The sequence below is a fragment of the Halichoerus grypus genome, chromosome 9 (assembly GCF_964656455.1).
Source record: "Halichoerus grypus chromosome 9, mHalGry1.hap1.1, whole genome shotgun sequence".
Taxonomy (NCBI): domain Eukaryota; kingdom Metazoa; phylum Chordata; class Mammalia; order Carnivora; family Phocidae; genus Halichoerus; species Halichoerus grypus.
Window position 1 is genome coordinate 15,467,917 of NC_135720.1, and position 23,883 is coordinate 15,491,799.

At 42.8% G+C, this 23,883-nt stretch overlaps 1 protein-coding gene across 2 annotated transcripts in view; it reads right to left on the reverse strand.

Moving 5' to 3' along the window:
* The window catches only part of AKAP12 (A-kinase anchoring protein 12), a 95,410-nt gene that overhangs the window by 71,221 nt on the left and 306 nt on the right, over positions 1 to 23,883 (reverse strand). The window contains exon 2 of one of the 2 annotated variants that reach the window (XM_078054569.1): positions 23,393 to 23,734. In XM_078054569.1, the coding sequence (XP_077910695.1) occupies positions 23,393 to 23,554 (162 nt within the window). In that variant the 5' untranslated portion in view covers positions 23,555 to 23,734. Of the gene's footprint in view, positions 1 to 23,392; positions 23,764 to 23,883 lie in introns of those variants that run through there. The other variant, XM_036072972.2, reaches the window with a different exon arrangement.

Sequence of the window (23,883 nt, forward strand, 5' to 3'; positions counted from 1 at the left end):
CCAAGTGAAGCATTCTGATGTCTAAGAGTTCAACAACAAAAGGATACAGAGAAGGAAAACAGATCTGGCAAAATGTTCATTCTGGTCAATCTTAAATTGCTTCTGTATATTTGGTGAGAAACATATTTAACCAACAGAAATTCTCACACCATTACCCGCTTCCCACCATGAAAATATTTTATTATTTAAGCAACTCCCCCATCTACACAGAGAACTTCTTCATAGATAAGAGCTTAACAGTCAGGGCTGTAAGGACCATTTTTCAGAAGCCAGGGGTGCACTACACACAAGGTTCACATGGATTCATCATGGTGTTTGTACACACATTCATTCAGAAGGCATCTTTAATTTTTAGCTTTGCATGAGTGAATTAGAATACTGGAAATTTAGTTCCCTAAAAACAAAACAGAACCCTCTTACATGGCTGGTGGGAAAGGAAAATGGCACAGCGGCTTTGGAAAACAGTGTGTTAGTGCCTCAGAGAGTTACACAAAGAGTTAACACATAACCCTGCAATTCTACTCCCAGAGAAAAGACGTATCCACACAAAAACTTGGACACTAATGTTCATTCCAGTATTATTCATAATAGCCAACAAGTAGATGCTCTTGCTCTCTCTCTCAATCTCTCTCTTTGGGATAAATAAATAAAATCTTTTTGTAAAGATTTTATTTATTTGAGAGAGTGTGAGAAAGCGAGTGAGAGAGAGAGAGAGTGAGCAAGGTAAGTAGCAGAGGGAGACGCAGGCTGACGTGGGGCTCGATCCCGGGACTCCGGGATCACGACCTGAGCCGAAGGCAGCCGCTTAACCGACTGAGCCACCCAGGCGCCCCTGGAATAAAGAAATAAAATCTTAAAAAAAAAACAAAAACAGGAACAATTAATACTCTTTCAGCAATTGAGACTAGTAAATACCTCTAAAGTTACCCATAGATATTTTCCGGGATAAATTTATCTGCTCCAGGGTATTCATTTCTGATTAATCACAGACAAGATCTACAACGTTTCTTGAGCAAGAATAAAATGTCATGACAGTCAGATTTGAGTGGTGTTGATTCCTGAAGGAAAGCAAATACATTCTTTAATTATGAAAGCCTCCTCCAGATGTCTTGGCAAGTTCTGATGATAGACATAAGCTTCTTTTCCACTAAATTTGGAGGGGAAGAGGGAATAAGATAAAAAGTCAAAAGTGCTATTGAAAGAAATTCAGCACCAGATTAAAATTTAGGAAGGATATAAAAAAAAATTTTTCAAGATTCAGGCGACACCTGGGGCTTACCATTCACCCTACTGAGAGGCTATAGCTATCTCCCAAATGGCTAAACCTAGAAAAGCCATAGTAGTGTCTATATTCAAATGCCTACAGAAATCTTGTACAAAGATTTCACCTAAGACTGAACATCTTTCATCTTGACCATGAAATTCAGTCATCTGACATTAAATGTTTCCCACACCCAGTATTGGGAACAACTTCCTTCCAACATTCGTGACATGGTAATTCATATTCTACTCAACCTAGATATGACCCAAGTTTTAATTTTCTTTCTTGAATATTAAAACAAGGGTTTGAAAGTTGATCAAATATCCTGTAAATGATAAACACAACTCTATTCCAAAACTGAAGCATTGCACAGAACGGAAAGTTTCCATATATAATACAGGTAATTTGGTTAGATATCAGGCATTCCCCTGTAAGCAAGAGGATTGCTATTTACAGATCCACACTAAACTTAGTTTGATATACATAGCTGCCAAAGTTTTACTTGTTTTAAAAACTCATATTTGAGAATATATACCATTGTTTTAATAATGATCACTTGCTCAGTCCCATGAGGGTCTGAGTCCGTGAAGTTAGCTTAGTAGGAACTGAAAAGACAAAATGGGGTCTTGGGGAAATGGCATCTGTCAAGCAAGAAAGTGACAACCAATGAGTGTGTGCAGGATTCAGAACTAGGGAGGGCTTAAGGATCACTGGGCTCTTCCCACCAGCAACCCTAAAGAGAAGGGTTCAAAGGGCCTGAAGAAAGGATGTTCCCTGTTGACAAAGGAAAAAAATGGTAGCCTGAAGACCTTGCCTTTGAATTATCTCAGCTGCCACTAAAAAGAAACCGCACCCTACACCTTCCATGGAACCTTTCACACTCTAAGTTCCTGTGATTACTTTTCCCTATGAAAAGCCTCCCTAATTAACAGTGATACTTTGCCAACCTCTGAGAATAACTATGGTGTCTTTCTACACCTGCATTCTAGAAATTTAACAGGCCATATTAACAGGGATCAAAAATCGTATACACCGGCTATAGACATAAAATCTTGTCCTTAGTTCTTTAAATCTATAACTGACCTTGTAAAATTTGCATAGGAAATGGGCTGACCCTTTGAAGACCACCCTCTTCCAAATAACCCTCCTCAAACTCCACATTCTGTCACCAGAGTTTGGCATTTTATGGACTCTCATGTGGCAACTGTTTCTCAAGGACCTGAAAACTACATTTCTGACTTTAATGCAGCAATATCTGGTATTCAAATGTGGCTCTGTCCTAAGGACAATAGGACACATGGACCAGTGCAAACCACAGTGTAGCATTTATGAATACAGCATAAGGGTATATTTGAATTGCTGTGTATTAGCCACCCTCCCTCACTTTATACTATTGTCAACATAAACTTGATGAAAACCCCCAGCTTTTTACTTCCCTCCTGCTTATCATTTAGATCCTTTCATCCTCAATTCCCTCCCGTGTTGATCTGCTAGGTTCTCAACAATCTTAAAAAGGAAAAACACTAAAGAAATTATCTAAAACACTGTAATTCTGGGGCGCCTGGGTGGCGCAGTCGTTAAGCGTCTGCCTTCAGCTCAGGTCATGATCTCAGGGTCCTGGGATCGAGTCCCGCATCAGGCTCCCTGCTCCGCGGGAAGCCTGCTTCTCCCTCTCCCACTCCCCCTGCTTGTGTTCCCTCTCTCGCTGTGTCTCTCTCTGTCAAATAAATAAATAAAACCTTAAAAAAATAATAAAAAATAAAACACTGTAATTCCAACACTTCTTCATTTTCAAGAACTTTTAGCCACATACATAGACTGGAGAGAGAGAGAATCGCTGTTATGGAGCGCAGCTCTGCAAATCTCCCCCATTCTGAAACCATACATTTGCCCGGGACGCTACACACTCCGCTCACGTGTCCTTGACTGACAAGGATCTGGTATACGCATCACACACAATTCACCTCGCTGATCTTTCAGTATCTTAAACAAGGCAGTGATAAATACTGTAATAAACATCACATGGCAGTTTTCCTTGCTTATATTATTTATTTGTAGAATTTCCAGAATTTGAAGCGCTGGAACAAAGGATGTGAACACTTCATACGATCCAATGCATCGCCAAATTGCTTTATAATTTGATTTTTCAAATGCACAAGAACCAACGCATTTCAGGGTGTTTTTCTTCTGTTCTATCAGACGCACTTCTCTTTCCCCGTCCCTACACAGACCCAGTACCTCCCTCTGTCCTGTGTGCTTCCTGTCCGTCTCTTCTGGTACAGACAGCTGTACTGGCCTTCCTCTTCAGCCCAACACTGTCACCATGTCGACACTTACAGAATTAATACGGCATCAGCTTTGTATTCAGCTTTTTCATCATTTGTCAACGAGACACCTGCCTTCACTTCTTATGCAAGTTGATAAACTAACTCTGGCAAGGCCGAGGAGAGTTCTGTAGCCGGCGGCTCTTACTGGGATGACCCGTCCATTATGTTCATTCAACTGTACGTTTGACCAGCCTACATTTAAGGAGAGTTGCTGTATCATTCAATTTTGTCAAATTCTGGGAAATCCAGAAACACTATCGGTTCATTCTCAAAAATTCTATAGTACAGGAACCTGAACAACAACAAAAGACCAAGAAAGGAAGGAAGAACAAAACAAAAAATTAAATAAATTTGGTTATTGGGTTTATTTTCAGTGAACCCAACCTGACTCCTAGTGATCACTAATTTTTTTTTCATATCTGCTAAGTAATCCATTCTAGCCCAAGAGGATATTATAACCACTGTTAACTGTAGTTCTTTCTGATGAGGGAGAATGATGGGGGGATGGAAGGGTAAGGAAAAAGATTTGGTTTTTATATACCTTTGCATGCACTGTTTGATTTTTATTATTTTTTTATTTTTTATTAGATTTTTATTTATTTGACAGAGAGAGACACAGCGAGAGCAGGAACACAAGCAGGGGGAGTGGGAGAGGGAGAAGCAGGCTTCCCGCCAAGCAGGGAGTCCAATGCGGGGCTCGATCCCAGGACCCCGGGATCATGACCCGAGCTGAAGGCAGACACCCAACGACTGAGCCACTCAGGCGCCCCCTGTTTGATTTTTAATAAGCAGTATTATCCTTTCTCCTTAATAGATTCAAGTTTATTTTCTTCAGCTATATTTTTCAAGTTCATTTTCTTCTGTTGTATTTTAAATCTACTGGGTGGAAGTTAATCTAGCTAAGTGATTTAATGGAAACCCCTACAGAGACTAAAGCTCAAATAGCAATAGGAGTTCCCTTCTTAGAATTTTAATTTTTCAAAAAATTTAGAAGGGGCCAGCTGGATTCCAGTGAAGGAAAAGATTTAAGCAGACACGAGCACCTATAGCAGATCAGTTAACAAGTATCACCTGCCTCCAGTTGTTCAATGATAATTTTTCAATTAAGATTTTTTTAATTACTGAAAGCCACTGAACTGCATACTTTAAATGGGTGAGCTGCATGTTGTGTGAATTTTTATCTTAATTAAAGCTTTTGCAAGAAGAATCCTTTAATTTACATCTACAAATTTTGTCCCTAAAACCTAAGTTTTAGACAAATTCTATTTCCCAGATTTAAGCTTCAGTATGTCATTTTCTGTAAATGAGATTTTTTAAGCTAAATTCATTTTTTTTGAAAGATGTATTTGAGAGAGAGAAAGAGAGAACACGTGTTTGGGGGGGAGGGGAGACAGAGGGAGAGGGAGACAGAGAATCCCAAGCAGATTCTCCGCTGAGCAAGGAGCCTGATCTAATGACCCCCAGATCATGACCTGAGCCGAAATCAAGAGATTGCTGCTTAACTGACTGAGCCAGCCAGACACCCCCACTAAATTCATTTTTTAACCAGAAATATTACATACACATTTATAGTATCTAAAAATATACCTTTAGGGGCACCTGGGTGGCTCAGTCGTTAAGCAGCTGCCTTCAGCTCAGGTCATGATCCCAGGGTCCTGGGATCGAGCCCCGTGTCGGGCTCCCTGCTCAGTGGGAAGCCTGCTTTTCTCTCTCCCACTCCCCCTGCTTGTGTTCCCTCTCTTGCTGTCTCTCTCTCTGTCAAATAAATAAATAAAATCTTAAAAAATGAAAAAATAAAAAATAAAAATATATCTTTAACATGCACTTGTATATACTATCTTGATATAGAATTTACTGACAAATGAACGACCATCTATGATTTTGCATTAAATACAGATCCTATTCTCTTACCAAGCAAAGCTAATAAACTGCTTGAAACATACAACATTTCCGAGCTAACAGGCTTTGCCTCTGGTCCTCAAGGAGGACCTGTCAGCCCGTGATTCAAAAGGACTACGTCCTGCTCCTGCTTTCTGTCTTGGTGTAAGGATGTTCTCCCTCCCTTTCCTCTCTTTCATTCCATCCCTTCTACATCCCACTAGCTTTCCTCACAGAAGTCTCTTCTCCACCTACCCCAACCTGAAAACTGCCATCAACAGGAAAGAGAATAGTAGGTAGAGATTTGAGGTGGGTGGGCTCAGCCTGAAGAGACAAAAGACAATGGAACAGAGGTGTCCCAGATGGAGATGGACAGTTTCAGAATTCAACAGCACACAGATGTAATGGAAGCCAAGCCAGTGAACACCAGATCTCAGGAGAGCCTGGGGAGTAGCAATGGCTGAAAATATACCAACAGAAGGAATTTAGTATCTTTTTGAATGGATGCCTCAAAGACCAGTTCGCAAGGCTCTAGCCATACGAGTTCTGAGTTAGAAAAAGTCCAAAGCTACTAGTTTAGGAAGTGGTACTTCAGCCTTTAGATTACCAGACTCTCAGAGAATCAGCGTTGAGTCAGAGAATTTTTAAGTTTAAGAGAAGAAAGGACTTTGGAAGTCAAATCAACACTTTTTTCATATAAGAAATAAATCTAAAGGCTGAGAACTTTGGGTAGTAAACTGTCTTTGGTTTGCAGGCAAAGAAAATGGGCTTCAACTCTGACGTATAAGGAAACCGGGACCCAGAAAACTTGTCAAAACCTTAGACTTGGCAGGCATTCATTGTGGAATGTCTCTTCAGCTTTAGAAAGAGGGACTGAGCATGCCCTATGAGACAGTACCCACCTGTGAAACAGACCTGATACACAATGGCTTCACTAAGGTCCCTCCCATCCTAAGCCTACCGTTTGTAATAAAAATCATAGAGGCTTTAAGGGATTTTCTTACTGGAGGTGGGGAGAAGGAAAACAAAGACTTTCTAAACTTTCATTAATTCATACCAGACACGATTTGTTGAAAATTAAAATACCAATAAATCAAATGTTTGAACCTTTAAGTCAACTGGCCCTATTTCTGCTTCAAACAGAATTCCCAAAATAAACGCCAGCCCAATAATGAAATAAATTTATAGCCCGAACTACAATTGTGTTTCCATACAAATGTGATCAAGATTCCATAGTCTGCATTTAGGATGCCCAAGGTGGTGGAAAATTAACTTCAGTCATGTAGACATGCTACCGTACTACACAGGCAAGTGCTTAAAATTCAATATGCAATGAAGAGAACTTCCCCTTATTACCACATTCATGGACTGAAAGGAAGAAAAATGTATAGAAGATCAAAAGAAAACATTTAATAAACCACTGGTTTTTGTCTTCTCTCTCAATGCTCAAGACACAACTTGGGAATGAAGAATGAGGGAATCATAGGTGTGTGGCTGGAAGCAAAGAAAAGTCTGGAGGGCTTTATACACCTGCAAGCAGAGGGCCTTTCCAATTACAGGGGTCCAGAGTATGTCCACTTTATAACCGTCTCCATCTATAAAGCAATTGTATATAGAGAAAAACGGCTACAGGCAGGACGACTAGCGGATTTTTTTCAACTTTTAGGAATGATTTTCCATCAACCTTATTTCCACTTTGTTTGCCTTTGCAGAACACAGTGGTTATTCCTACCCACTCACTAACCTGAGCGGTGGGAGCTGCAGATCAGTAGGAAGACTAGTTTACATGAATGCTGCATATATTGCATAGGATAATTAAAACTGGGGAATAAAGAAAAGATCCGAGGAAGCAGAAATAGAACCAAAAGAACTTCACAGCAGCCAGGACATGGATAAATGACAGGAAGAACAAGAGTAAGCCAGGGATACCATTCTCCAAGACAGTGAAGATACCAAGAGACTCCCCCTTTATGGGAAGAGGCGGGCAAAAGGGACAGCAGGAATGCTACTCTTAAGGTCAATTTGTCTAATAATACACAGATGTGTACGTGAAACTGAAACTGGGACATAATTTAGTGTTAAAACCCTGGGAGAAGACAAACTCCTAAAGACAATGCCTTGATCACAGAGGGCAAGTCAGCTGGGGGATGGTCCTAAGGGAAGAAATGTGCTTAACATGGAATGGAGTTCAACGGGGTACAGTAGGATGGATGATGAACTGGGATGTCAGGAGGGCAGAGCAAAACAGGAAGGGAAAAGAGGGTGATTACATGGGCCTGGCATTCAGGTACACCCAAATTAAAAAGAAAAATAAGTGGTATCGATTCTTATTTAAGGTTTGTATGACTTGCCTCCAAACCCAAATTGCTCATACAGCCTGGCATCAGCTATTTCCAGGCCATGATGGGGTAGGAAGAGTGAGGTCAGTAGAAATAACAGGTTGGCGGGGCGCCTGGGTGGCTCAGTCGTTAAGCGTCTGCCTTCAGCTCAGGTCATGATCCCGGGGTCCTGGGATCAAGCCCCACATCGGGCTCCCTGCTCACCAGGAAGCCTGCTTCTCCCTCTCCCACTCCCCCTGTTTGTGTTCCTGCTCTCGCTGTCTCTCTCTCTGTCAAATAAATAAAATCTTTAAAAAAAAAAAAGAAAGAAGAGGTTGGCTAATAAAAATGAATCGTTTGCCATTTACAGATATAGGCATATATTCTAAAATACCTAGAAAAACAGAGGGCTTTGGTATTGTAGGAGCTGTCTGGTATCCCAAAAGTTAATAATAAGAGATATCAAAAAATAATAAGGACATCTCTTTGGCATGATAGCCAAGACCCACTTCACGTTGCAGTGGTCCCTACCCACCAGCCCCAAAACTGGGAGCTGAGCACACCACAGGGGGACCTCTAGTGCTGAACTCAAGAGCTAGTGAACCAAAAGCTCCACTTCCTAGTTAAATTTTCACTTTGCGGGCTCATTTTTTAAATAGGGATGATACCATTTACCACACTGAAGCTATGAGCTATTGGTAAAACAAGAAAAGTATGTAGAAGTGCCCCCCAAAACCGCCTGGTGCCTAATGGATACTCAAAAACAACCAACATTCGAGAGTTGACAGTCATTGAGAGGAGGAACTTTTTTAGATTTCTGTATGTACTTGACCCTTACGGTTTATGCATAGCTTTACTTCATTCTCTATACAGGTTTCAACCTTGAAGTCAACACAGAAACACCGTGCACAAGTGTGTCAGGAGACCTCGGACGTGGGGAGAGCGCACTAAACTGTCACGTCCAGGCCCATTTCTTCCACCCACATTGTTAAGGCTTAGTGGGAGAATAAGCACAAAAGTTACACTAAAGAAAAGGGTCAGGAAAGGGGCATATTCAATCAATACACTATGTATACACGAACTTAAAATAACAGACACAGTAGGGCATGCCTGGGTGGCTCAGTCGGTTAAGCTCTCCCTCTTGACTTCGGCTCAGGTCATGTCATGATCTCAGGGTCATGAGGCTCAGGTCATGATCTCAGGGTCATGAGGCTCAGGTCATGATCTCAGGGTCATGAGATCAAGCCCCACATTAGGCTCCATGCTGGGTGTGGAGCCTGCTTGGGATCCTCTTGCCCTCTCCCTCCGCCCCGCCCCCTCATGTATTCTCTCGCTCTAAATAAATAAATAAAAATAAAAATAAACACAGTAATATCAAACATTAAGAAGCAAGAATCAGTGCCTTATGCCTTGATTAAATTGCTCCTGCTTATTATGGCCTAAAACAAGTCTACATTGACTTTTAGGTTTTAAAAGAAGCAACTTTCTTTAAAATTTAGCTTAGTTACAACCCCAAATACAGTTATTTGCTTTGATTTGCTTTCATCAGACTCAAGAAAAAAATAAATCAGTATCTTTCTCAACTTCTCATCCAAAGCCCAAATAAGCCAGCTGATCAACTCATAGCAAAGGAATCATAAGCTCTGAGGATTTTTCCTTCTTCATGACCATAAAAAGCAACAAATGGGTGACATTTCTCTTTACTCTTATTTGCCAGAGGAAGAATTTGCAATTCCATTCAAGAAGGCTCTATTTTGACCTTCCCCTGATCTTCGTTCAAGTTCACATACAGTTACAATACCTCCAGTATTCATTACAGGAGCTGGAAAGGGTTTGAGGAACACAATAATTGACAGCATTTAACTCCACAGTAGCCCAATTGTCTTTGGCTCCAGAAAATATGGTTAAAGGAAAGTATGAAGGCATAACATGGCTTGTGCTAGCTAGGATGTTTAGCTCTACGTGCAATTAAGTGCTATAAATATTGAGTCTATAAACAGTTATTAGACTCAGGAGAAACTGAATATAATCTCAATCTGATGCAATTATCTGGCTTATCTAACAATGAAATTAATCCAAATTGTCCTCAACCCCCCAAATTTTAATGATCCTTATTGTTGCCTCAACTTTCTACTTCTCTGCCCTCCCCCACCAAAATATATTAGCAAATCTAGACGTCATTAAATAAGGATATGAAAACTTGAACTATTTCATCTCAGGATAATCTGAGGCATTTCCTAAATAACGTACATTTAAAAGCTGGGACATATTCCATATTTTCCCATTTTAACCAGAGAAGGAATCTCTCTACATGTGGTTAATTTAAAAATTACATATAAAAAATACAATTGTTTTTATATGAATGAAATGAAAACCCATCCTTCCCGTGCCCCCACCAAAAAAGAACATATTTCCCTAGTATTTTAGAATTATTCTCTCAGTCTCAGATTAGGAACAAAGTTATTTTCAGTCCCCGCCTACATGCTAACAGATGTAGATTTGGATCCCAATTAATTATTGGCTTCACATTGCCGATCACAATACATGCAGAATGCAGGAGTCACACCTCGAATTCAACATTCTCCACAGCAGAGCCACAAGCTACCTCTCCAGACTCCTCAACCACTCTTCCAGCTCCGCTCACCTCTCCAGCCCAGCATTTGTCAACTGCATTTGGCTAAAGATGCCACATATTAAAGATTCTGCAAAGTCCTGCAGTTAAGAAAGAATGGGTCGCCCAGCTTTTCCTAGACCGTTTTTCTCTTGGTATTTCTCCCCATATGACAAGGTTCCCTCATGCCTCGTTTTATCACTTTTAAATTTTTATTTTTTTTTTTTTAAAGATTTTATTTATTTATTTGAGAGAGAGAGAGAGCGCAAGAGGGGGTAGGGTTAGAGGGAGAAGCAGACTCCCCGCCGAGCAGGGAGCCCGATGCGGGACTCGATCCCGGGACTCCGGGATCATGACCTGAGCCGAAGGCAGTCGCTTAACCAACTGAGCCACCCAGGCGCCCTTAAATTTTTATTATTATTTCACTATTTTTCCATTCTCTTGCCTCCTCTCAAGCACCTCCATTTTTCAACAATTCACCAGACATTCCATTTCCTCTACCTTAGTTTGGGCTATGACAAATTAGCACAGCTTAGACAACAAACATGTATTTCTCACAGTTCTGGAGGCTGGGGAGTCCACGATGAAGGTGCAGGCCGAGCTCTCTTCCACCTTTGCAGAGGGCTGTCTTCTCACATGGTAGGGAGAAAGCAAGCTGTCTGTCTCTTCTTAGAAGGTAGCTAACCCTATAATGACCCATCAGCTCCCAAGGCCCCATCTCCTAATACCATCACATTTGGTATTAGAGTTTCAGCATATGAATTTTCGGGGGATACTCTCCGTAGCATCCTCTAGGTCACCTTCCCTGGTGTCGGAGTACACACTCTCTCTCTTGCCTTCAGGACCTGTCATGTTCGTGACTCTTGTCCAATACTCAGCTACAATTCAGGGCAAAATACGGGTTCTACGAGCTTAAGTCCACAGCAAACTGTGGGCACTGTGGTCACATGTAGTTACGGGAAACTCAGCTGGTCCCCTGCAGTGCTTATCACTGGCAGCCAAGAAAGACCCCCAGTTCGGGGCACCTGGGTGGCTCAGTCGGTTAAGCGTCTGCCTTCGGCTCAGGTCATGATCCCAGGATCTTGGGACTGAGTCCCACATCGGGCTCCCTGCTCAGTGGGGAGCCTGCTTCTCTCTCTCCTTCTCTCTCCCTTACAAATAAATAAAATCTGAAAGAAAGAAAGAAAGAAAAGAAAGAAAGAAAGAAAGAAAGAAAGAGAGAGAGAGAGAGAAAGAAAGAAAGAAAGAAAGAAAGAAAGAAAGAAAGAAAGAAAGAAAGAAAGAAAGAAAGAAAAAGAAAGACAGACACCCGGTTCACTTAAAAGGAACGCTCTGATTTCCCTCTTCTTTCTAAATATATTTACAGTCTATTATCACTTGCCTACATACTCTTAAAGTAATTTTTAGTCTGAGATCATGCAATTAAAAAAAAAAACCCACAAAAAACCACATCCCATCTCTGATTTTTCCGGTCACTAACCTAGAGCTTTAACGTTGTCTTTTTGGTGGTGCAAGTGCAGGGGAGTGGCAGATCTGCTACTTCTAGCCCAGCCCTCCTAGAGGCTGAGAAGTGAATTCAGTCACCTAATTTGCCGAAGACTAAAGCACCCTGGGTAAGGAATAAGTGGGGATCCAAGGATCCTAGGGCCTGCTTGAGAAACTTTCTCTGACAAATGTAATACTTTAAACCATGACCTAGTTCCCTGAATACTTAAGCATTCTTTGCATTCTTCCCTGTCCTGGAGGACTGTTTATCAGGCACAGTTCCAGAACTGACTTGAAATCTTTCTTTCTAGATAACATTGTAGGTCCTCTTCGGTCACCACAGACTCTGCATGGAGGACAAAAACCTTTTGAGCGTTCCAAAGACCTTAGTATGTCTTTAATTAGTATCAAAAGAATAATCAACCTTCATTTTAATCAAAGCAAAACAACTTTCTATATTGTAAACAAGAGCCAGATCTAAAACTACCATCAAACTGAGTTTAAAGTTAACTTAAACTCTTGAAGGTTTTACAAAGAAAAACATCAGATAGAAAACCAAACCAACTGGGGTTTTGCCCCCATTACTTGTCAACTCCGTTTTGTTTAAGTTTTATACACTAACTTCTGTCAGGATTGGAGAAAAGATGGTAATAATCAAGACTGATTTAGTAAACATTAGTGGTGACATTTTCCACTACTTTTCAATAACTTTCTTCATATAAAACAGAGCCAAAGAACAAAAATTTCCATTTAAATATTTAGATTAACATTACAGGAGTCAGACACTCATGTCTAAGTGTTGAATCACTAAACTGTACACCTGAAACTAATATTACACTGTATTTTCACTTAACTGGAATTTAAATAAAAACTAAAAGCAAAATAAAACTTATGTCTAAGTACTGGTTAAATGTGTCATTTCTCTAAGAAAAATTCATCATAGAGAGACTGGCTAACTCTTAGCAATGGCCTATAGATAACAAGCCTATCTCCACCCCTCCCTTGTACTGTGTGTACGCGGACTGTAAATTCAAAGCAGACAGACCACTTCTAAGGTTGAACTTTACATAGCCTCTTTGTTATGGGTATGGAGTAAGACGGTTTTACATAAATACCCAAATGAAGGATAACTTCAAACCAAAGTTTCTTAAGAGGCATTCTACAGTTTGCTAACTTAGTGAAAAATTATCACCCAGCACTGAAAATGTAAACAAAGATTAGAAACCATAAAATACATCAACAATCTTGTTCTGTGCACCACAACAATATGTATTGTATAGAGTAAGGAAAACTACCAAGGGTGCAATGAAACAGGTCTTAAAAAAAAGAACCAAAAACAGGTCTTAAATAAAAATGGTCAGTATCAGGGAGTGACGACAGACAACTGCTCCTTGTGCCAGCAAGCTCAGAGCCTGTAATGGCTCAATTCAGTAAGAAGTCATATGCTCCGACGTGAAAAATAGCAAACCATAACTCGTCCTCCGAACAACAAACCAGAGGGCAGGCAGTGGAGATGGAAAAAAATGACAAAGAAATGTCTTCTTTGAAAGTAAAGGTAAACAGTCCCCATGTTACCTAGACTCCTTGCCTGCAAATGGAAGGAATCCAAGTCAACCATCAGGCGCTTTCATTGCAGGAGGACCTGCCATGCTGGGGTGAGAGTCACCGATGTATGATGACTCAGTGGGTCCAACAGCCGTTCAATCCAGTGGCGTCTCTTCTACCTAGTTTTCTATTAATACTCACTTTCATTTCCACCTTCTCCACGGCCAGTACCCTAAGTTCCTTCCACAGTATCACCTCTTACTTATCCTATGGTATGTGACCTGTCCCTACACCTCCCACACCCACCACCCCACGAGCCTGCATTGCCGTCCATGCGGGCGGTCCCTGCTCAGACAGGAACCCCTGATAGAGGAATGGTATGGCTCTCATGAGAGCCCTCTGTCATTTCCTGTCAAGTCGGCTGCAAACTCCTCTCTCAGAAGTCCCAAGTTGTTACTACCAGGTCACGTTCTCCCTTCCCAAGATACTCTGAAGCATCTGTCATTGTTTGGCATGGCTCAGTGACCCAGCAATTCACAATTAATGGCAACCTACACCATGAGGGGAATGCTCTTGCCTGCTGGAAGTACTCTGTATTTGAAGTCTTGACATTCCGGGTTTCTGACTGCCTTCCTGTCAGGCCTGTACCCCGCACCCAATCCCACTGTGCCCACAGACACCTGATACATCATCAGATCATGATGTTTGCTGGCCCGACCTCCCCCCTTAACCCTTTCTGGTCTTGTCCCCCTCCCCCACGCTCCCAGATCATCCACTCATGTGGCAACTGCATCTTTGCTGTGTTCTTCATGAGCAGCCTTCACCAGCTCTCTGCCGCCTGGGCAGCTCTCCCGATGCCCAGCTGCAGGCCCGTGCACCATGCCCTTCCCACCGCTCCCTTACAAACATGCCTCCTTCATCTGCTGGCCCAGCCAATGGCCTCATGTGCCTGCAACACTTCAAAATGTCCTTACCTTTCCACGGCAGCTACCCAGACAATTCACTGTGAAGACAAGTACCAAGCAATGGTGATTCTTCTATGTCTATCCAGTTTATTTGAATTATCCTTATTTCCTAGAGGGATTCTATCACCTCACCTGGATTATATGAGGCACTCGGGGATAATGCTGCGTGTTCTTTTCTCTTCATCTCTCCAAGCATCTAGACCAATGCCTTTCACGTGTGTTTATGGACTACTTCACTATTTTTTTAAAAGATTTTATTTATTTGAGGGGCGCCTGCGTGGCTCAGTAGGTTAAGCGTCTGCCTTCGGCTCAGGTCATGATCCCGGGGTCCTGCTGACCCCGCATCAGGCTCCCTGCTCAATGGGCAGCCTGCTTCTCCCTCTCCACTGCTTGTGCTCTCAAATAACTAAAATCTTTAGATTTTATTTGAGAGAGAGAGAGAGAGAGCATGAGCCAGGCAGAGGGGCAGAGGGAGAGGGAGAAGCAGACTCCTTGCTGAGCAGGGAGGCCAATGTGGGGCTTGATCCCAGGACCCCGGGATCATGACCTGAGCTGACGCAGACACTTAACCGACTGAACCACCCAGGCGCTCCTGGAACACTTGACCAATTTTAATGCATGTTAATACATACCAAGAAAAATTAAGTTTAGAAGATAACATCTGCTTCCCACTTACTTTTTTGTATTTACGGATGTATAAACTTACCATAGCCACGGCAGACCAGGGTAAGGTGGTGTCTCTGGTGTCTCGATCGGATGGGGGCCCCCAAATGTGGGGTGACGATCAGGTGGAAGCCAGTGGATCGGGCTTCACGCAGGGCAGAACAAAGGAGATAGATGTTTACTGAATACACTGCAAGGGGGCAGTGAGCAGGAGAGCAGAGGAGGGGCTGTCTGCCAAGAGGCAGTGGGTGGGGGCCATATTTAAAGCGGGAAGGTGAGGAGGCTCGGGGAAGTGTGGACTCTTCCCTTTTATGGTAACTGTGCCTGCGTCTAAGTAGCCCACGGGTCAGTGAGGGCCTACAGCTAGTCTGAGGTGGGTCCCCTGATGGGCCCATCTGTATTCAGCCAGGTGGTCGCCCTGGGCTCTTTGGCCTCAAGTTTCCACTGCTCAAACCTGTTGCCTAAAAGAGGCCTCTGTAGGTTAACACCTGAGATGTAGAACAGAAAAGTATTTTAAACCACAGGCTTGCTCGGGCACCTGGATGGCTCAGTCATTAAGCGTCTGCTTTCGGCTCAGGTCATGACCCCAGGGTCCTGGGATCGAGCCCTGCATCGGGCTCCCCGCTCAGCGGAGAGCCTGCTTCTCCCTCTCCCTCTGCCTGCCTCTCTGCCTACTTGTGCTCTCTGTCAAAAACAAAACAAAACAAAAACCCAGGCTTGCTATTATAACTGATAACATTTTAGCCACTCCCTTAATGCTTTTAATTTACTATACAAATAAACACAGCAGGGAATTTTTAAAAGTAAAATGAAAAATCAATAAAGATTTATGCATATGTGCAGAAACGAGTTTTAAACAGGGGGACTTACTGAATCAATACTACTGGAAACAGTAGGTAACCAGTATAGAAAATGAATTTGGATCTCTCCCTCCAGACATAAAACAATTCATTTAGAGCAGATTCAGGAGCTAACTATGTGGGAAGGAAAGCATGTGACTTTCTTAGTCCTGAGCTCTTGGAGTTCACTCTTTGTAGCCCCAGATCCTGGCACAGTGCCTGCAGTAGATCAGGGCCCTGGGTGGCTCAGTCGGTTAAGCGTCTGCCTTCAGTTCAGGTCGTGATCCCAGGGTCCTGGGATCGAGTCCCGCATCGGGCTCCCTGCTGAGCAGGGAGTCTGCGTCTCCCTCTGCCCTCCCCCCACTCGTGCTTGCTTGCTCTTCTCTCTCTCACAAAAATAAATTTAAAAAATCTTAAAAAAAAAAAAAAAAGGAGAGAGAGAGAGAGAAGCCTAACATGGTCTGGGAAAGATCTTGTCATTTCTGTGCTTTGAGCACCTACTTTTTTCTGGGAAAGCACATTTATTCCAGCTAACAGAACCAGGCTGTAGTTTGTCATGAGAATGAGAATAGAACCTAAGGGAGGGCCTTTAGCCTATTGTTCTCCCAAGAGTAGAATTCTGCTGCCCCCAGCCCCAGTCCCAGGTTCCAATGTTTCATGGATCAGAAGTATGAAGAAATTTCTGGCAACTGGATGATTTTAGATTGTTGCCAGAGGAGAAACTTTAAAATTGATTGCTAAAGAAGTAGGTCATTGTCCAGGCAAATAAAATTAAGACCGTTTATGAATTTGAGAAGGAAATACGAACAGTACCTGAGCAACCTTTTTACTCTTAAACTTGCTTTTTCCCTATTATGAATAACTTTGGGGGGGGGGGTCTTTAAAAATTAACAGTAAAATAAACCATAGCCTTTAATGCTCTGGAAGCCAGTCCAGTTCACGATCGGGTGGTACATGGAAGCAGAGCATATGGCCAATATACATAATTAAAAATGCACTGAGGAAACTGAATTGCCAACTTGGGTGCAGAATGGCAAGTATTAGAAAATCTGCTCTGCACTGAGGCAAATCATCCAAAAACTAGTGCTGATCTCCGGAGTGGGGACCTAAAATGACACAGAATCTCTCTGGAAAGCAAATTTATCAAGGGCTATCAAAATTTTAAATGCAAGGGCACCTGGGTGGCTCAAATGGTTATGCATCTGCCTTCGGCTCAAGTCATGATCTCGGGGTCCTGGGATCCAGCCTCACTTCATCGGGCTCCCTGCTCAGTGGGGAGTCTGCCCCTCTCTCTCTCTCCCTCTGCCTCTCTGCAACCCCCGCTCTGCCGGTCAGGCTCTCTCTCAAATGAATAAAATCTTTAAAAAAAAATTTTTTTTAATTTAAATGCATATATATAAATGCTCTGAGCAAGCAATTCCACTTGCAGAAATCTATCCCAGAGATACATTTGCACACATACAAAGATATCTGGGCTTGGATATTCCCTGTGTTAATTTAATACAGCAAAAGACCAGGAAAATGTCAATGTAAACACAGGGGATTGGTTAAGCTTTTATTGCACTTCAACCCATAAAGGGAAAATGTATGTAGCCATTAATAAGAATGGAGGTAAGTCTTTATGTCCTGATATGAAAAGATATTCCAAACCTACAGTAGCAGAACATATGTGATATGATTTTATTTGTAAAAAGAAAAACATGGGGCGTGGCACCTGGCTGGCTCTGTAGAGCATGCCACTCTTGATCTCGAGGCCTTGAGTTCGAGCCCCACATTGTATAGATTACTTTAAAAAAAATGGTGCTATTATTTATATACTTGTACATGCATCAAGTTTTGAAAGAACATGCAAGAGACCACCAACACTGGCTTCAAACTATCCACAGTGAACGCCTGGGGGAAGAAGAGGTAATAGAAGACTTACTTTTTACCATACTCTACAAATCAAAGTTCTCAACCATTAACATTTTTAGAAAAATAAAATATTAAGGGCACCCAGCTGGCTCAGTCCAGAGAGCATGTGACTCTCTTGATCTTAGGCTTGTGAGTTTGAGCCCCATGTTGGGTATAGAGATTACTTAAAAAAAAAAAAAAATCTTAAAAAAAATTAAAATAAACATTAAATAAATCCTGTTATGCAATGCTTTTAAACAAAAATTTCAACAATGAACAAGGACTTTTGATCTTATGAAGACTTTATGATTCAAGAAAGTCAGATTATAGTCAGTTTTAAATAACTTAATTATTCAAGATAAGAAATACGAATTATGTATTACTGAAATTACAGATTATTAACCTCTTCTCCTAAATCCTTTTATTAGATGTACTAATGAGTAAGGAAACAAGAGGATGATCATACAAAAACCAACCCTTAGAATCTCTACTAAGGTGCTAATTTGCAAGAAAATCGTCCAAAATCTAAATAGACAAGTCAATTATAATTATAGATTTTGAAATTTTATTTATTTTTTTAAGATTTTATTTATTTGAGAGAGAAAGAGAGAGCACACGCTGCGGAAGAGGGAGAGGGAGAAGCAGGCTCCCCGCCCAGCAGGGAGTCCGATGCAGGACTCGATCCCAGGACCCTGGGATCATGACCCAAGCTGAAGGCAGACGCTCAACCAACTGAGTCACCCAGGCGCCCCTTGAAAATTTAAAGAAGTTCACATTTATAATATATAGTGCTTCTCTCTTACAAACACAGCTTTTTTTGTGTTTTTCCATTATTTTATTTTTTAAAGATTTTATTTATTTAGTTAGTTATTTATTTGACAGAGAGAGACACAGCGAGAGACGGAACGCAAGCAGGGGGGAGTGGGAGAGGGAGAAGCAGGCTTCCCGAGGAGCAGGGAGCCCGATGCGGGGCTTGATCCCAGGACCCTGGGATCATGACCTGAGCTGAAGGCAGCTGCTTAACGACTGAGCCACCCAGGCGCCCCTCCATTATTTTAAAATGAAACATTCTATGTTATAGTTTTTTCAGGTTATAAGAGAACAAGAACTGGATTCAAGGATATTTAGTTTGGCTTTTTTTTATGAGATAAAAGTACTGATATCTTTTTCTCAGTGCTTTGAATTCTAACTTCTCACTTCATGAATAGACTATAGCACATAGAAGTATAGAGGCCAAGGATGAGAGCACCATTTAGCTTGATTTTCTTTTCAGTGGTATTCTCTAATACTGAATGTGTTACAGCTGATGGAGAAAAAGAACTTCTTGCCGTTGTAAAGCAAAACATGTTATTTCTGTTTTATTAATTATCCTATAAAATACCAAATTAGAATGATCCTTATTCTAATTGCTTTCAAGTGATCAAGGCAGAGATTAGCCGACCTGAAGTGTATCCAAAAGGATGCGTGTTTAAGGCCTGTTCATCACAGAAGTATTTATTTCAAGGGGATATCCACTGATCTCACACATCCACTAACCTACACGGATAACCCGAAACGGATTAAAGGGATGGCAATGTAATCCCCACACGCTAAATGATCGTCCTCACCACACCCACATCTCCAATGTCTCTGGACTGCGTTCTACTCAGAAAGTAGCACCTCTTGTAATCTGGGAGGAATCCATAGGAATACAGGTAGCCACACACACAATAGGCCACTGTTAACAAACATATAATTCTCCGAATCCTAAATTCTGGCCCTTATTATAAAACTGGGGCATAACCACAGTAAGGTCATCTTTGTCCTCCCTTCCTGCTTTGTAAACAGAAGGCAAGGGGGAGAAAGCATCCTATACCTCAGGCTGGGAAGGATTCTGAAATGCAGCTGCCTAACTCAGTTGTCTATTTCAGTGCACAAAGGGCAAAGACATCCTTTAATCTACAATCAGATGATGGATTCTTCTATTTGAGTACACGGTTACGTTTTGGTGTTTCGTAGCTCTTGTAACCAAATGGAACCATAACCAGAAGGACAGAAAAGAGTCCCCATCTTCCCACCTGCCAGGGACACTGGCCTCAAGGTTACAACTGACCACTGCTCCATTTTCAGCTCTGAAGTCGTTGATTGAGCAGAAAATACAAAAAAGGATAATTCAGAGAATTATGCAAGAGAGCCAAGTTCCAAGTTACTTGGAACTTGGCTCAAGAAATCAAGATTTGCCAGACTCTAAGGAAATTTGTCATTGGTCATCTCACCCTCTACTGACACCTGAGTGAAAATACTCTTTCAAAGACAAACTTTTTTTTTAAAGATTTTATTTATTTTTCAACAGAGAGAGAGAGAGACAGCGAGAGAGGGAACACAAGCAGGGGGAGTGGGAGAGGGAGAAGCAGACTTCCTGCTGAGCAGGGAGCCCGATGCAGGGCTGGATCCCAGGACCCTGGATCATGACCTGAGCTGAAGGCAGATGCTTAACGACTGAGCCACCCAGGCGCCCTCAAAGACAAACTTTTAAAAACAGGTGATTGGGGAATAGGAGGCTTTATTTACTACTTGCATTTGCATGGTTAACATTCCTGCCCTTGCAGTGGCCAAAATGGCCAAGTCTCAAAATTAAGCCTAAATTGATTCCATTGTCCCCCAGAATTTACATGTATAAGATTGTAAAAGATTGACTGGAAGATAAGATTCCTTCCATTTTACTGAAATACACCAGATAAACCCAGGACTTAGGGACTTGTGCCTCAGTCCCCCTAAATGTTAGGCTTCAGTAATCAAGTTTTTTTACACTCCATATGATCTGATAGAAGTGATATTCAATTAGTGTAATGTTTTCTGAAGGCTGAGTACTTACTCCGTAAATGACTGGTAACATAATTAGCAAAAAAAAAAAAAAAGAGAGAGAGAAAGTAAACTGAATTACTAAATAGTCAGCAGGCATCTGATATAAACATCATTTAGATGGAAAAAATCTGTTAATAGCCTTTATTAGTGATCAGCATTCTACCAGTGAAGGGGGGGTGTATTAGCATAACCCCCAAATGTCCACACACCCAGTCAAGAAAGCTCAAGATGCAATTCCTAACTAAGTCGATGTATAAAGTGGTCTCATTTGAGCCACCTACATTTTATACTATTTTGTCTATTTGAGATTAAAGACAATTTGAAATTGCAATGCCAACAAGCCACTTTATTTCTGGAGAACCTCTACATCAGAGTTTTTTGCCAAAATACTCACTTGGTCTACTAATAACCAGACCTATTTGGTTTAGTCACTATCTGATACACGAGGCAGAGAGCACAATAATGACATGGTCAAAGGTTAAACTGTAGAAAAAGTAGATGGCCCAAGGTATTCCCCAACTTGACAGGGTCCAATCAAAACCAGGGAGCCAGTATGGTCCTACAGGCCAAGGAGCATGCCACCCATGGGGGATGGGGGAACACTTGAGCAAACACAGATATGGTCCCTGCCGTCGTGGAGCATCCAGAACCAGGACAACAGTCAAGTCACTAACCTCACAAATGTGCAGCAAACTGCTGGGAAGGGTCTGTGGGGTTACAGGAGACTAGAAAGGCAGATGGGATTACTCAGAGGTCAGCAACTGGAGTTTCACAGGGCGAAGAGGGGAGGCAAGAGCTATGTGCTGAGTCATTCTTAATTAGGGAGTTCTTTTCAAAAGGACTTTTGAAAACCTGTGTAATAAATTTTGCTAGCTGAAAATGAAAAACGACACCATTTTCCAAGGATACATGTAAGTGTATTGATTTGTCTCCAAATTGATAACTGGGCAGTATGCCAAAAAGCTCAATGATATTCTAGATGTTATTTAAGTCTTTTTTTTTTAAGGAGGTTGCTTGGCTGCTTCAAGATGGTGGCGACTAGGAAGGGAGGATAAGGTTATGGAAGAAGGACAAAAAGAGAATGGAAAGAATATTTTTAAATGAACAAATTCAAGTCTACCAGGAAGGGATTAAGTATCCTATTTCAGCACGAACTCTTAAGAAGACCTGAAGTAGTAAAAACCAAGAAAAAATGTCCCCAGTTGCAAGCTTTTAACAATTACACCTTAAAACCACTTTCACTACTGGATGCTAAATACTGGTTATGTGGCCATTTTGGCAGTAATCAGCATCAAAAGGTGATACATACTTAAATATTAAAATGTGACTTAGACCTCAACAGGATTGCACCTTACATGTGCCCAAAGCTTAGGCACTGTCTTGGAAAATTAGATATTCTAGCAGTTTGTTCTTGGTAGTATCTACAGCCCCAGGGCCATGGGTTTTACAAGTAGCTATAAGTTAAAGACTAGAAGTAATCTAATTAAGTGCAGTCTCTCAGCCCAAACTAGACTAGGACAGCTAAAGAGGTCAGGGCAATGAGGTCACAGTTCTGTGAAATTTACCCAGATTTTAGGGGGGGGGAGTGTTTTTCACACCGTAAACATCTAAAGTTCCTCACATTTTGTATCCTCAGATAAAACACGGGTTGTGAACCCATGTAAAACCTGGGGCTTTTAAAAAAATATTAAGTATGATAAGTTATCCACCATCTTCCCAACCCATGAAACACATGGGGTTTTTGAAAACAAAAAAATGAAGTATGATAAGTTATCCACCATCTTCCTATAAGGATATCGCAAAACAGATTAGGTGACGCCTTGCTAATGAACACACGTCCTGGAAAAATAGATCTAAAATACAACGATCAAACAAGTCACAGTCTTGGCGGCTAGAGCGGCCAGGAGTAAATATTTCAGCCTTGAAGACTTAAGACTATAAAATACAAAATCTCTAGGAGGTTCAGCACTGTCTCCATAGACATAAGGGTAAGAAATCCTTGCTTACGTCTCTGACCGCATCGTTTGGGAACTTCTAACTACTACTCCCCCAGTATGTTTATCCCTTGAGTCCACAGGCAATGAACTGAGCGAAAAGGAGGACGCTGCCTTGTTTACGAAACCTGTCATTCCTTTTGGAAGTGCAGCGTCTACCCAGGTTTTCTTTGGCTCAGAGCGAGCTACACCCCAGGCTTTCTCTGCATCAGGAAGGCGGTGTCGGCTCGAGCCGCAGCCGCAGCAGGGCTGGGTACCAAACCCGGGTCTCTCCGGGCACAGCCGCTGCCAAAGACCATACGCGGCGCGGAACCCACGGGTGGCGGCTTCGCCACGCTGCCACACGGGGCCTGGCCCAACAGCTGACTTTCTGAATCCGGGAGAAAGAGGGACCCTCGGCGGGTGGGTCACTTCCCACCCCACCCCCCTCGGGCTCCCCCGAGCAGCTCGGGCGTCGCGGGCTGGGTCGCTCCCACCGGAAGAGTGCGGAGGAAGGCTGTTAGCGGTGGGCGGGGGGCGGATTTTATTACTGCGGATGGCGCAGTCGCCTCCCCCGGAGACCCACGACAAAGATGCAAACCCGCCGCGCTCGCTGCTGCTCTGGTCCCGCCCCGGCGCATGAGACCCTGGAAAGCTAGAAAGAGGGGTGCGTGCTCCCGAGTTTGCAGATGGGCTGGACGGGCCGGGAAGTTCTGGCAGGCGGAAAAAAGAGGGACCACCCCCCACCCCCACCCCCGTCCCCGGGGCAGGTGGCCCGGCGCGCCCGTACCTTGGTGGCGGGGTCCGCGGTAGCGATGGCCGGGTCCCCGGGCGCGCTGGGCGCCGCCTCCGCCGCAAGGCCGCCGCCGCTGGGCTCGGGCTCGACCGGCGTCGCGCTCCCCGCCTCCGGCTGCTCCGGGCTCCGCTGCTCCGTGGAGCTCCCGGCACCCATGGCTCTTCTGCGGTTCTCCCACGCCCAGCTGCCCGGTTACACCTTCCCCCAAATCGCAGGAACGTGGAGAAGAGCGAGAAGCCGTGCGCCCGCGAGGTCCCAAGAACGCCTTCCTCTCCCGCCGTCCTCCTCCGAACGCGCCCAGACTGCGAATGAACGAGACGCGCTCGCGGCAAACTCCTTAAAAGAAAAAAAAAAAAAAAAAAAAAGCCACCTCTTTGCCTCCTCCTCCCCCTTGTTTTTCCCTCGCTTCATCACATGAGCACAGCCCCAGACACGCCTTGCAGCAGCATCTCCCCCCAGGCTGTAGGACCTGAGGCGCAGCCCGA